Genomic DNA, 15113 nt, shown 5'->3' with positions numbered 1-15113 from the left:
CGGAACTGTTTGAAGATTTGTTGTGTTCTTATCCACCTCGTTTGAATGCTGTTCGAAGGGCTAATGGTGGTCATACTGACTATTAAATCGTGTCAATAAACTCAGTTTTTGATGGGCTTTCGAATGGTGTATGAATTATTTGTGTTGTTATTACAAGTGTTGCTGTGACCCCCTAGGAAAAGGTTATGCCCCGCCCTGTAGAAATAAGAGCAAACCCCATTCCCTTCCAATACTGATGATGTTGTCTAGTTGGGTAATGTTCTAACCTAGGCTTCCCCAACCGAGTCCTCATTCCAAAAAACCCTTTATTGAATTCACGGTGAATTCCTCTCCAGCAAAGTCTTTCCCGTCCCACAGCTTTTCAAGATAGTTCGCAATTACCGACCTTGATCGCGCTCAAAGAGTGGCCAGGCCGATATCTTTCAGACGCCGCAATACTTGGCAAGAATGCAGGAATGAACTAATGGCCTCCTGCAAACTCCACTCCCCTTTCTCTCCTCTTTTATTTCCTCTGGGAGGGGCCATTCACCGTCCACCTGTGCCTTTACTCCCGAGTTGGCCCTTGTTCCTTAGCTCTTCCCTTTGTCTGGCAACTCTGTGCATGCACACACTGGGAACAGGCTCCAGCTGTTCTTCTGCCCCACTGAGCTCCGACTCCGAAGACAGCTGATAACTGGCATACGGTCCTGGCCCCCTCTTTGCCTCCGACACAGAGCCCTCATCCGAGCCTTCCCCAGACTCCAGGACTGTCCCTCCCCAACCTCTTTTGCTGCCAACTCTGATGGCCACAACAGTTAATGAAACGTCCTCTACCTAGGATCAAACCCACAGCCTCCTGACTGTGAGGCGAGAGCTCCACCTCCGGGCCACCGCACCTCTCCTCCATCGAAGCACGCGAGGACCTACCAGAACCTCTGCAGCCAACCAGAATCTGAGCAGAACTGGCCAAGGTTCTACAGATCCCAAACTCCCAACTTCTCAAGGAGGGCCAGCCAAGGACGACTTACCTCCCGAACGTACTGATTGCCGTCTCCGAAGCAGAGTAGCAAATGGGGCAGTACATGGACCACGTACGGTTCGAAGAGCTTCCCCAGCATGGTGCAGAGCATCTCAAAGGCAAACAAAGCCCCTGGGGAGAGAATAGAAACAGCTGCCTAAATATTTACCCACAAAGAAATAAAGGGACGCTAGTATAGACCCTTCCTTGGGATGGATGCGGTGGCTCAGGGGCTAAAAGGCTCAGCTTGTTGATCAGAAAGGTCAGCAGTTCGGCGGTTCGAATCCCTAAAGTGAGGAGAGCCTGTGGCTTAGAGGTTAACACATCTACCTAATATGTAAGCAGGAGTGCGGTGACTCAGTGGCTTAAGACGCTGAGCTTGTCGATCGGAAAGGTGGTCGGCAGTTCGGCGGTTCGAATCCCCAACAGAGGGAGCTCCCGTGACTTGTCCCAGCTTCTGCCAACCGAGCAGTTCAAAAGGACGTAAAAAATGCAAGTAGAAAAATAGGGGCCACCTTTGGTGGGAAGGGAACAGCGTCCCGTATGAAAACTGCCTGAAAACAGCCCCCCAAAATGGCCAAAAAACAGGCATATACGCGCCGGCAAGCTGGTCTTCGGGTTTCTGGTGCTCGCATGTGCACGCATTCTAGTTTGAGCCCTTGGTTTGCCATCATTGGAGTAGAAGATCTCCGAGATCCCTCCCAGCCCTAGGATTCTGCGTTTTACCAGAAACGAGGAGATTAGGGCCCTAATCTGGATGACCGAAAGTCCTCAAGACGTTGAGAGGGGAGGGGTGAGGATCCTTCGACTCACCTTCCCGCCGCCGGAAGTTCTTCTTGTCCTGGATGGCATCGGTCAGCTTGGCCATCATTTCCTGCTGCTTCAGGGAAAGGATTCCCAGCCCTTTCACCAGGCCGGCTAGCCCGTAAGCAGCTCCTTTGCGCTCGGCGTACTTATCGGATTCCAGCAGAAGTTGCAGTAGCTTCTGAATCATGCTGCCCGCGTCTTCTTTGATGGCTGGCACGAGAGGCGGTAAGCAGCTGGCCACGGACTCCTGAACCTGCAAAAGCCCCCAAGCAGATTGTTCTAGGCGGGCTGCTAAATGGCTGCTACTCTGTTTCCCTGAAAATAAGACCTTCCCGGATAATAAGTCCAATTGGGCTTTTTGAGCGCATGCTCAAAAGGAAGGAAGGAAAAGGAAGGAAGAGAAAGGATGGAAGGGAGGGAGGGAGGGAGGAATGGGAGAAAAGCAGAAAGAAGAATTGAAAGCAATAAAGAGGAAGGAAGGAAGGAAAAGAAAGGATGGAAGGAAGAAAGGATGGAAGGGAAGGAAGGGAGGAATGGGAGAAAAGCAGAAAGAAGAATTGAAAGCAATAAAGAGAAAGATAGGAAGGAAGGAAGGAAGGAAGGAAGGAAGGAAGGAAGGAAGGAAGGAAGGAAGGAAGGAAGGAAGGAAGGGGAAGGAAGGGGAGGAAGGAAGGAAGGAGAGAGAGGGGGGGGACATTTGTGAGTTCCTAAGCAACGTAGCTCCCTTTCATTGTTTTACCCTGTTTCCCTGAAAATAAGACCTCCCTGGATAATAAGCCAAATTGGGCTTTTGAACACATGCTCAAAAGGAAGGAAGGAAGGGAAAGGATGGAAGGGAGGGAGGGAGGAATGGGAGAAAAGCAGAAAGAAGAATTGAAAGCAATAAAGAGGAAGGAAGGAAGGAAAAGAAAGGATGGAAGGGAAGGAAGGGAGGAATGGGAGAAAAGCAGAAAGAAGAATTGAAAGCAATAAAGAGAAAGATAGGAAGGAAGGAAGGAAGGAAGGAAGGAAGGAAGGAAGGAAGGGGAAGGAAGGGGAGGAAGGAAGGAAGGAGAGAGAGGGGGGGGACATTTGTGAGTTCCTAAGCAACGTAGCTCCCTTTCATTGTTTTACCCTGTTTCCCTGAAAATAAGACCTCCCTGGATAATAAGCCAAATTGGGCTTTTGAACACATGCTCAAAAGGAAGGAAGGAAGGGAAAGGATGGAAGGGAGGGAGGGAGGAATGGGAGAAAAACAGAAAGAAGAATTGAAAGCAATAAAGAGGAAGGAAGGAAGGAAGGAAGGAAGGAAGGAAGGAAGGAAGGAAGGAAGGAAGGAAGGAAGGAAGGAAGGAAGGAAGGAAGGAAAAGAAAGGATGGAAGGAAGAAAGGATGGAAGGGAAGGGAGGGAGGGAGGGAGGAATGGGAGAAAAGCAGAAAGAAGAATTGAAAGCAATAAAGAGAAAGATAGGAAGGAAGGAAGGAAGGAAAGAAGGAAGGAAGGAAGGAAGGAAGGGGAGGAAGGAAGGAAGGAAGGAAGGAAGGAAGGAAGGAAGGAAAGAGATAGATAGATAGATAGATAGATAGATAGATAGATAGATAGATAGATAGATGAAAACATTTGTGAATTCCTAAGCAACGTAGCTCCCTTTCATTGTTTTACCGTTTCCCTGAAAATAAGATCTCTCTGGATAATAAGCCCAATCGGGCTTTTGAGCGCATGCGTTAAAATAAACCCTCCCTGAAACTATTGCAACATAGCAACAGCCATGAGGTGACCACGTTCGCCACCTTCTGCACCTCAAAAATAATAAGACAATAGCAGTAGACTTATATACCGCTTCATAGGCCTTTCAGGCCTCTCTAAGCGGTTTACAGAGAGTCAGCATATTGCCCCCAACAATCTGGGTCCTCATTTTACCCACCTCGGAAGGATGGAAGGCTGAGTCAACCCTGAGCCGGTGAGATTTGAACCGCTGACCTGCTGATCTAGCAGTAGCCTGCAGTGCTGCTTTTAACCACTGCGCCACCTTGGTCGCAGACCTCCCCGAAATTAAGGCCAAGCGCTTATTTTGGGAGGGGGAGGGTGTATCAAAAGAAAATAAGAACCTGTCTTATTTAGTAGATGGTTCTAAAGTAAAGATGCTCATCTCTCAGCAAAACATCTCCAAGCATCTCCAAACATCTCAGCAAACATCTCCAAGGAAGGCTCACCTGTTGGGATGGCGTAGAGAGCGCGGCGATCAGCTTGGCCACAATGGGTTTTACTTTCGGATCACTTTTGTCCAAATGTTTGGCGAGTGACCCCATGAGAATGACCACGCTCTGCCGGACGGCGTCGTAGCTGGCATCGTTGGGGGCATTCTTGAGGAACTCCTCAAAGACTGGCAGCAAGGAGTTGACGCTCTCCTGGGGGGGGGGGGGGAAGAGAGAGAGGAGCCAGAGGAAGTGGGTGACCATGGAAAACAGGGGATAGCTGAAAAACATAACTTTGGACTCCCAGGTCATTCATTACCAAACTAGGTAACATCATCAGTGCGTCAGTAAGGTAACGTCAGCAAGAAGTGGAAGCTCAGAGACCACCAAGGACCCCATGATTGGATTGAATTGAACAAAAGATCCAATTGTCCAGACTTTGGCTGCTTCTCTGAGACGACGCCCAAACATTTCACTCCAATGTTCAATTTGTATATTATGTATTAACCTCTAAGCCACAGGTTCTCCTCACTTTGTCAGCTGTACCAGGGATATGGGACAGAGCATAAGGCTTTCCTTTCGCCTTTCAGCCCCAACCCAGGAGCCTTCGCATGCAGTTGCCTTCACAACTAACTATTTTTGTTTTTAATTTATATTTACTGACAAAGAACTAAAGGGAGAACTAGTATAGAATCTATTTCAAGCTATTTAACTCTCGTCAGCTAGCCATTCCCTTTCTGGGATTCGAACCCGGGCTGCTTACATATTAAAGGTAAAGGTTCCCCTCGTGCATATGGGCTAGTCGTTCCCGACTCTAGGGGGCGGTGCTCATCTCCATTTCAAAGCCAAAGAGCCAGCACTGTCTCCATGGTCATGTGGCCGGCATGACTAAGCTGTTACCTTCCCACCAAAGGGGGTCCCTATTTTTCTACTTGCATTTTTTTTACATGCTTTCGAATTCCTAGTTTGGTAGAAGCTGGGACAAGTCACGGGAACTCACTCCGTTATGCAGCGCTAGGGATTCGAACCGCCGAACTGCCAACCTTTCTGATCAACAAGCTCAGCGTCTTAAGCCACTGAGTCACCTCGCCCCTGCTTACATATTAGGTAGATGTATTAACCTCTAAGCCACAGGTTCTCCTCGCTTTGTCAGCTGTACCAGGCATATGGGGAGAAGCATACTTCGCAAGCAGTCGCTTTCACGACAAGGTATTTTTGCGTTGAATTTTTATTTTACCAACAAAGAAATAAAGAGAGACTAGTGTAGATCCATTGCAAGTCATTTAGCACTCGTCAGGTAGCCATACCCTTTCGGGGATTCGAACCCGGGCTGCTTGCCTATTAGGTAGATGTGTTAACCTCTAAGCCACGGGTTCTCCTGGCTTTTGTCGGCTACACCCACGTTTCACTCAAATGTTAATGGTTCGTTCCCTAATGGGAACCTCCCTGTACCGTCAACAGTTCTGAGCTTAACAGATTTTGGATGAATGCCAACCTACCTTGCCATGAGTATTAAGGGCTGAGAGGGCAGCGTCCAGCATGCACTTTCGAACTTCGGGGTGACGATCGTTGAGGGCATCGGGGACAAAGAACTCGAAAAGGGGCTTCACCTGGGAGCTTTCCAGGTGCTGGGAAAGCTTATTCAAGGCCAAAGCGATGCCGCACCTAAGAGAGAATTTCACCTTTAGTGGTCATTGTGAACAGTTATTGGTAAGAGAGGTGGTGGCGCAGTGGCTAGAAGGCAGGATTGCAGGATGACTCTGCCCACTGACAGCAGTTCGATCCTGGCCAGCTCAAGGTTTGACTCAGGCTTCCATCTTCCATGTTGGTAAAACGAGGACCCAGATGGTTGGGGGCAAGAGGCTGACTCTGTAAAAGGAGGGCTGTATGAGGCGGTATATAAGCCCAAATGGTGGCGCAGTGGTTAGAGTGCAGTACTGCAAGCTACTTCTGCTGACTGCTGGCTGCAGTTCGATTCTCACTGGCTCAAGGTTGACTCAGGCTTCCATCCTTCCGAGGTGGGTAAAACGAGGACCCAGATTGTTGGGGGCAAGAGGCTGACTCTGTAAACCACTTAGAGAGGGCATTAAAAGCACTGTGAAGCGGCATATAAGTCTAAGTGCTAGTGATATCTATCTATGCCTGTCTCTCTGTCTCTCAATCTATTTAAATGCATTATTGCAGACTAACTCTGCCCACTGCCAGGAGTTCGATCCTGACTGGCTCAGCCTTCCATCCTTCTGTTAAAATGAGAACCCAGGTTGTTGGGGGGCAAGAGGCTGACTCTGTAAACCGCTTAGAGAGGGGCTGTAATGCACTGTGAGGAGGTGGTTGTTGTTCGTTACGAAGTCGTGTCCGACCCATCGCGACCCCATGGACAATGTTCCTCCAGGCCTTCCTGTCCTCTACCATCCTCTGGAGTCCATTGAAGCTCACGCCAGCAGCTTCGGTGACTCCATTCAGCCATCGCCTTCTCTGTCGTCCCCTTCTTCTTTTGCCCTCCATCGTTCCCAGCATGAGGCTCTTCTCCAGGGAGTTCTTCCTTCTCATCAGGTGGCCAAAGGATTTGAGTTTCCTCTTCAGGATCTGGCCTTCTAAAGAGCAGTCAGGGTTGATCTCCTCCAGGACTAACTGGTTGGATTGGCTTGCAGTTCATCTTTCTTATCTAATTACCTATCAACCTATTAACCCATCAATCAATCTATCTCTCCATCCATCCATCCATCTATATCTTTTCTATGTTGTTGTTATTCTTAGTTGCCAAGTCCTGTCCGATCCATCGCGACCCCATGGACAACGTTCCTCCAGGACTTCCTGTCCTCTACCATCCTCTGGAGTCCATTGAAGCTCAAGCCGGCTGCTTCAGTGACTCCATCCTCCTCCGCTTAGAGAGGGGCTGTAAAGCATTGTTGCCAGCATGAGGCTCTTCTCCAGGGAGTCCTTCCTTCTCATTAGTTGGCCAAAGTCTTTGAGTTTCCTCTTCAGGATCTGGCCTTCTAAAGAGCACTCAGGGTTGATCTCCTCTAGGACTGACCGGTTGGATGGCCTTGCAGTCCAAGGGACTCATAGGAGTCTGTGAAGCAGTATATAAGTCTAAGTGCTAGTGCTATTTTTTGCTAATGTAGTGACCTTCAGTTGTACAGAATTTTATTCTCCCTTAAAAGCCCAACTAGCAGGCCCTTGTAAAAGAATTGCAAGAATCAATCAAAACATCTGGAGAACCAAAACATCTGGAGATACTTATCCTTAGTTTCTACTACCTTGCCTTGAAAAAAAAAATCTGAAGTCCATCATTTTGTGATGAAAGGACGAGAAGGATATGTAGTCCTACCTGGCTTCCCATTGGTCAGGTGGAGACTCCAAGATCACGCGTCCCAAGGCATCCAAAACTGGTGGGGGCCTCTGGGGAAAGAATGAAAAGCATTAGATGACAAACTTTCTCTCACTACTGTCAGGGTTCCGATGGATGCCCTAATTAAATCATGAGCCTTGAGCCTGGCTTCAAAAGAAATCCAGTTATTTATTAGGAGCAACATGTCAGCAGTACCCAAGTGAAGCCAGCTCTGACCCCACGTAATTTATGGCCTAATTATGACACTGTTTCCCCCCTTGCCCCAGAGTGTGTCATAAATCGGGCTGTAGAAATCATACACCCCTCCAGCTGCTGTGGGTAACCAAGGATACAGCCTTGAGAGATACGTCTGGAATCTACATCTGTCTTTTGCTGCTGTTTCATTGGTTTCCCAACCCCCCTCCCCTTTTCCTATGGCAACACGTATTGATGACATTATCTAGTTGGATGATGAAATGTCCCAAAGAAAACCACCAAGCTCAGAGAGCACTAAGGACCTCACAATCGCTGTCTTCCGCCTCCTCCTTCCTGCAAGCCCCATTCCTCTCTAGCACTGACGATGTTAGCTAGTTGGATAATGAAGTACCAGCATCTGTCAGAAAACCATCAAACTCAGAGAGCATCAAGGACCCCATAGTTATTGTCTTCTTCCCCTCATTCCTTCCTTCCTTCCTTCCTCCTGTCTGCAAACCCCATTCCCCTCTAGCACTGACGATGTTAGCTAGTTGGATAATGAAGTACCAGTATCTGCTAGAAAACCATCAAGCTCAGAGAGCATCAAGGACCCCATAGTTATTGTCTTCCTTCCTTCCTTCCTTCCTTCCTTCCTTCCTTCCTTCCTTCCTTCCTTCCTTCCTTCCTTCCTTCCTTCCTTCCTTCCTTCCTTCCTTCCTTCCTTCCTTCCTTCCTTCCTTCCTTCCTTCCTCCTGTCTGCAACCCCACTCCCTTCTAGCACTGGTGATGTTAGCTAATTGGATAATGTATCTGCCAGAAAACCACTGAGCTCAGAGAGCATCAAGGACCCCATAGTTATTGTCTTCTTCCCTTCCTTCCTTCCTTCCTTCCTTCCTTCCTTCCTTCCTTCCTCCTGTCTGCAAGCCCCACTCCCTTCTAACACTGATGATGTTAGTTAATTGCATAATGAAGTATCTGCCAGAAAACCACAGTCCTCCTCCCCCTCCCCCTCTCTGCAAACCCCACTCCCTTCTAGCACTGTTGATGTTAGCTAGTTGGGTAATGAAACGTCTGCAAGACAACAACCAAGCTCAGAGAGCATCAAGGACCCCACAGTTCAGAGCTACAAGTATTCTATGGGTAACCTATGGACTCGTGATCAACCAGGCTCATGCTTCCTATTACCAGGGCTTACATAGAGCTTCTCTTGATAAATCTCCATCAGTTTGGCCATGACATCCTTCGTCTGGCTTCGATATTGTTCAACCGCCTTGGAAAGGGCCTCGGCTCCGGCCTGGCGCACCGCCTGCTCATGGTGGATGACATCTTTGATGAGGATGGAGCAGATGTCCGGTTGCAACTCTAAACCCATCGATACCCACAGCCTAGGAGACAGGAAGAGTGGAGCTTCGTCATCTTCCAGAAAGATCTCTCGGGCGAAAAGGCTGGAAGGCTCGGTGGCTCTGCCCTTCCTCCCCCATAGAACGCCCACCGCAGATCAGAGATGCAAAGTCAAGAGAAATACCGTATTTTTCGGGGTATAAGATGCATCTCCCCCCCCCCGAAAGAGGGTGAAAATGTGGGTGCGTCTTATACACTGAATGTAGCTGCACCCATCCCGCACCTCCTTGCAGCAAACGGGGAAAATGGGGCTTGCGGAGGCTGCAATAGGCTGTAGCCGTCCCTGCAGCCTGAAACAGCTGATCATTGGGAGGCCTGTGCTTAAACTGAAAGTGAAACTTGCTGTTTGCACCCCACGTCAAATTGCTGGGAGGCAGAGGCAGATTTTTTTTTTCTTGTGCTAAGCAGGCTGTTTGCTGGGAGAAGGTAAGTCAATAGCTATAAATGCCTCTAGAAGGTTCAAATTATCGTGGCACAACAAAACCGTGCTCGACTAAAGCGCGCCCGATTAAACCACGTCGCTGACATCATCAACAGGGCAACAACAGCGAGCACGGAGATAAATAGCGCTTTGAAAGCAAGCCGATTCCAGTTAAGGGTTAGGATTAGGTTAAGGGTTAGGGTTAGGTTAAGGGTTAGGTTAAGGGTTAGGGTTAGGTTAAGGGTTAGGGTTAGGTTTAGGGTTAGGTTAAGGGTTAGGGTTAGGTTAAGGGTTAGGGTTAGGTTTAGGGTTAGGTTAAGGGTTAGGTTTAGGGTTAGGTTAAGGGTTAGGGTTAGGGTTAGGATTAGGTTTAGGGTTAGGTTAAGGGTTAGGGTTAGGTTTAGGGTTAGGGTTAGGTTAAGGGTTAGGGTTAGGGTTAGGTTAAGGGTTAGGGTTAGGTTTAGGGTTAGGTTAAGGGTTAGGTTTAGGGTTAGGTTAAGGGTTAGGGTTAGGTTTAGGGTTAGGTTAAGGGTTAGGATTAGGTTTAGGGTTAGGTTAAGGGTTAGGGTTAGGTTTAGGGTTAGGTTAAGGGTTAGGGTAAGGGTTAGGGTTAGGTTTAGGGTTAGGTTAAGGGTTAGGTTTAGGGTTAGGTTAAGGGTTAGGATTAGGTTTAGGGTTAGGTCAAGGGTTAGGGTTAGGGTTAGGGTTAGGGTTAGGTTAAGGGTTAGGTTAAGGGTTAGGTTAAGGGTTAGGTTTAGGGTTAGGTTAAGGGTTAGGGTTAGGTTTAGGGTTAGGATTAGGTTTAGGGTTAGGTTAAGGGTTAGGGTTAGGTTTAGCGTTAGGTTAAGGGTTAGGTTTAGGGTTTAATTTTAGGTTTAGCGTTTACAGCGTGCTTTTTTCTCCGCGCTGTTGTCGCGCTGTGATGACGTCAGCTACGCGGTTTCGTCGAGCGCCCTTTAGTCGAACGCGGTTTTGTGGTGGAACCCAAATTATTAGTTATTTTTTAAAGTGCTTTATTATTGTTCTAGACTGCTTAACAAAATGAATCATTTTTAAAATAAATGCTTGATCTGAAGAGGCCCAGTGCTGTTGCATCTTCTCTTAAATAGCAGAGAATAACGTATACTTCCAGAAAGCCACATCAATTTTAACAGCATCTGGACAAGTGCAAGGGCTTATTTTTGGTCTGGAAGATGGGGAATGTCTAGGACGATGGGCTTACGGTTTCCTCTTTCCAAGGACGGCCACGCCTTACCTCTCTGCCAACCTGCAGATTTCTTCTTCCCTGTCAAACCTCACCACCCAGAGGCGGTGCAAAAGGTTCACCCCGTTCTTCTCATCGCTGTCCGGAGTGGGCAAGACCATCTGGAGTTCCATCAAACCCTGCGGGCAAAGAAGAAGAAGACCGTTAGGGGCAGAATACTTCTGAATTGGAGCTGTATTTCCCCCCCCTCTCCCCATAGTTAGTCCTCGACCTACGACTTTAGGCCAACACCAGAAGGAGATGGAGAGTTCCTGCCTTTGGCACAAAAGCCAGACCAGGTGCCAGTCCCCCTCCCTCACTTCACAAGATTGTTGTTAGGAGGAGAAATAAGAGGAGGAAGATATGTTGGATATGGTTGCAGCCTTGAGTTATTTGCAGGGGGTGGGATTCAGCTGGTTCGGATGAACTAGTTGCTAATTTTACATCTACCGGTAGTTGAAAGGATTGGCTGGCCCCGCCCTGCCCCAAGCGGCCCATCTTGGATGTCAGGTAAATTCAGGGCCCATGTGGAGGCTCTGGGAGGATGAAAACCGAGCCTCCTGGAAGTTCTAGAAGTCCAGAAACGGGCCGTTTCCAGTCTCCGGAGTGCCTCGGGAACCTGGGGGAGGGCGTTTTCGCCCTCCCGGAAGCTCAAGGAAAGCCTCTGGAGCCTGGGGAGGGCGAAAACCTCACCCGCACCGCCATGGTGCAGGAAGCCAAGTAGGCCATGCCCACCATGGCCACGCCCACCCAGCAACTGGGTAGAAAACTGGTTGCTAAAATTTTTGAATCCCACCCCTGGTTATTTGTAAAAATATGAACTATGGGCCATGTTCCTCCAGGCCTTCCTGTCTTCTACTATCCTCTGGAGTCCATTTAAGCTCACGCCAACTGCTTTGGTGACTCCATCCAGCCACCTCCTTTTCTGTCGTCCCCTTCTTCTTTTGCCCTCCATCGTTCCCAGCATGAGGCTCTTCTCCAGGGAGTCCTTCTTCCTTCTCATCAGGTGGCCAAAGTACTTGAGTTTCCTCTTCAGGATCTGGCCTTCTAAAGAGCAGTCAGGGTTGATCTCCTCTAGGACTGACCAGATGGCTTGCAGTCCATCTTATCTATCTATCTATCTATCTATCTATCTATCTATCTATCTATCTATCTATCTATCTATCTATCTATCTATCTATCTATCTTATCTATCTATCTATCTATCTATCTATTTATCTACCTACCTACCTACCTACCTACCTACCTATTCATCATCTATCTATCTATCTATTTATCTATCTATTTATCTATCTATTTATCTATCTATCTATCTATCTATCTATCTATCTATCTATCTATCTATCTATCTATCTATCTATCATCTATCTATCTATCTATCTATCTATCTATCTAATCTTTTCTATGTTGTTGTTGTTCTTGGTTGCGAAGTCGTGTCCAACCCATCGCAACTCCATGGACAATGTTCCTCCATGCCTTCCTGTCCTCTACCACCCTCTGGAGTCCATTCAAGCTCACGCCGACTCCTTGGGTGTCTCCATCCAGCCACCTCCTTCTCTGCCATCCCCTTCTTCTTCTTTTGCCCTCCATCGTTCCCAGCATTATTATTGGTCATATTACCTTATTTTAATTGTGAGTAAATTTAAATGAACTCAACCCAGACGTAGTTTTTCAACCCCGTCTCAGGCCGATGGTTGAAAAGTCAAGCGCCACCCTCAACGTAACGAAACAAATTTTTTGATTTGAGTGGCAGGCAAAAGATTCAGATCCTGTCCCCAAACATCCCCTCAAATCCAAGGGGTTCCAACTGACCCGGAGAGCTGCATCTCGAACGTTCATGCAGGGGGACTGCAGAGCCTGAAGTAGGACGTTTATCTCCTCTTGTTCCGCGTAAGCGCAGCCGTCTTCTCCGCCACTACTGGCGCACAGGGCTGTCAGCGCCACCGAACCCAAAACCTGGCCAAGAATAAGAGCTTTAATCAGGCGAGGAATGATTGAAGGGCGTCGACAGTTTAAAGCAGGAATATATATATATATATATATATATATATATATATATATATATATGTATGTATGTATGTATGTATGTATGTATGTATGTATGTATGTTTGTGTGTGTGTGTGTGTGTTTTTTTATTTGTGCTGATAAATAAATAAAGGGAGACTAGTATAGATCTATTTCAAGCTATTTAGCTCTCATCAGCTAGCCATACCCTTACTGGGATTTAAACCTGGGCTATATTGCACACTAGGCATACTAGGCAGAGATCTTAGCCATTAGGCCACAGGCTCTTATCCGTTTATCAGCGAAGCCAGGGTGAAAGGTATCTATTAGATTTTTTTTATCTCTGCCTAGTATGCCTAGTGTGCAATATAGCCCAGGTTCAAATCCCAGTAAGGGTATGGCTAGCTGATGAGAGCTAAATAGCTTGAAATAGATCTATACTAGTCTCCCTTTATTTATTTATCAGCACAAATAAAAAAACACAAATATAACAAAGGCAACAGTAAAAATATTGGGTTTCTGTCATGATGGACTCTTGTGACGAGCCGAAGGACAGATGATGGAAGCAGTTGGCTTCCTCCCATAATTGGGGCTTACCAGGGGTTGTAAAAAAAAAAAAAATCTAATATATATATATATATATATATATATATATATATATATATATATATATATATATATATATATATATATATATATATATATATATATATATATACATACACACACACACACACACACATATACATACAGTTTTTCTTTTATATACGTAAGTGCTTAATGAACAGTGTATTGTCCGAGTCAATTGCTTATATAAAATACTAATAGTAATAGTAATACTACTACTAATAATAATTTTATAATAATTTTGTATTTATTTTATTATTATTTTATAATTATAATTTTATAAGATACATCAACAAATTGCAGCTTCCTGCAATAACACCAGTAGAACTGCAAAAAAACTGCACTACTTGGAACATCTTATATTTTAAGAATGTCCTTGGTTGATACCTAGGACGCTGGCAGCAACCCGTATCAACCTTAAGCACCAGTCAATGGTATTTGTGATACATTTTTGAATGTTCAGTTGAGTGAGTTTCATGTTTAATGAATAAAGAATAATAATAATGTTCAGTGATACCCATTGTCATCGTGGCACTTGGTACCATGTCTGAGAATTTTATAAAACACATCAAGAAATTGCAGCTTCAATAACACCAGCAGAACTGCAAAACACTGCGCTATTCGGAACATCGTACATCTTAAAAAGATTAGATTAGATTTATTTGGCTTGTATGCCGCCCTATTCCCGGAAGACTCAGGGCGGTTAACAATAAGAGGGAAAGGGGGTACAAAAATAAAAACAACGATTTAAAAATTCACAACAGTCATAACATCAGATGGGGCTGGATAATTCAACAACCCCAGGCCTGCCGGAACAGCCAGGCCTTAGTTGCTTTGCGGAAGGCCGGAAGGGTAGTAAGGGTCCGGATCTCAACTGGGAGATCGTTCCATAGGGCCGGAGCAGCCACAGAGAAGGCCCTCCCCCGGGGAGTCGCCAGCCGACATTGGCCGGCCGATGGAATTCGGAGGAGGCCTAGTCTGCGGGATCTAATAGGTCTTTGGGAGGTGACTGGCAGGAGGCGGTCTCTCAGGTCCTTGGTTGGTACCTAGGACGCTGGCAGCAACCCGCATCAACCATTAGCACCAGTCAAGGGTATTTGTGATGCATTTTTGAATGTTCAGTTGAGTGAGTTTCATGTTTAATGAATAAAGTATATAATGATAATAATAAGGACCTGGCCATCAAAACTACGTGATTATGGATGAAACATGTGACAGTGATACCCATTGTCATCGGGGCACTTGGCACCATGTCCAAGAATTTTATAAGATACATCAACTAATTGCAGCTTCCTGCAATAACACCAGCGGAACTGCAAAAAACTGCGCTACATGGAACTTCATATATTTTAAGAAGGTACTTGGTTGATACCTAGGATGCTGGCAGCAAACCGTATCAACCATCAGTGCCAGTCAATGATATTTGTGATAAATCTTTAAATGTTCAGCTGATTGAGTTTCATGTAAAATGAATAAAGTATATAATAATAACAACAACTACTACTTATATCTAGTAGTCCTCTTTCATCATTTACTTATAATCTTTTATCTTCTAATTTTTACCTCTTTTATCTAACCACTGGTGAAACAAATCTGTTAAAAAAATATTCTGATTTTTCCTTGACTTTTATTTTTAACTAGCCGATAACCCAGGGCTGCCCGTGTATTTATTTATCCCAACCCTCCTTCCATGAACGTCGCCACAATTTCTAACATTGGATTTTCCCCCTTACCAGAGGGAGCCCCCTTGTGGAGTACTGTGAAGCCATTACCATGGCAACTCCACAGTGCTGCACAGTAGAAGCCATTTTAAGGCAATACAGTAAAAGCCATTTTAAGGCACAACAGGCTGTATCTTAACAGAACACACATCCCGAGGGGTGTTAGGGGTGAGTTACCCACACATTATTT

At 46.2% G+C, this 15113-nt stretch overlaps 1 protein-coding gene across 1 annotated transcript in view; it reads right to left on the bottom strand.

Annotated features, from left to right (window-relative positions):
- GCN1 (GCN1 activator of EIF2AK4) overlaps positions 1 to 15113 on the bottom strand; it is an 87585-nt gene that overhangs the window by 37623 nt on the left and 34849 nt on the right. Inside the window, exons 28-35 of the mRNA XM_087705643.1 lie at positions 12383 to 12526; positions 10583 to 10710; positions 8701 to 8890; positions 7311 to 7381; positions 5479 to 5644; positions 3998 to 4192; positions 1811 to 2057; positions 1008 to 1129 (exon numbers count right to left, since the gene is read on the bottom strand). Of these exons, the coding sequence (XP_087561769.1) occupies positions 1008 to 1129; positions 1811 to 2057; positions 3998 to 4192; positions 5479 to 5644; positions 7311 to 7381; positions 8701 to 8890; positions 10583 to 10710; positions 12383 to 12526 (1263 nt within the window). The remainder of the gene's footprint in view (positions 1 to 1007; positions 1130 to 1810; positions 2058 to 3997; positions 4193 to 5478; positions 5645 to 7310; positions 7382 to 8700; positions 8891 to 10582; positions 10711 to 12382; positions 12527 to 15113) is intronic.

Source organism: Thamnophis sirtalis, unplaced genomic scaffold, assembly GCF_051295495.1.
Source record: "Thamnophis sirtalis isolate CommonGarterSnake01/CBP01778 unplaced genomic scaffold, rThaSir2_p1.2 scaffold_2, whole genome shotgun sequence".
Taxonomy (NCBI): domain Eukaryota; kingdom Metazoa; phylum Chordata; class Lepidosauria; order Squamata; family Natricidae; genus Thamnophis; species Thamnophis sirtalis.
The sequence above is the reverse complement of the archived record's forward strand: the minus strand, read 5'-3'. Positions and strand labels throughout refer to the sequence as shown.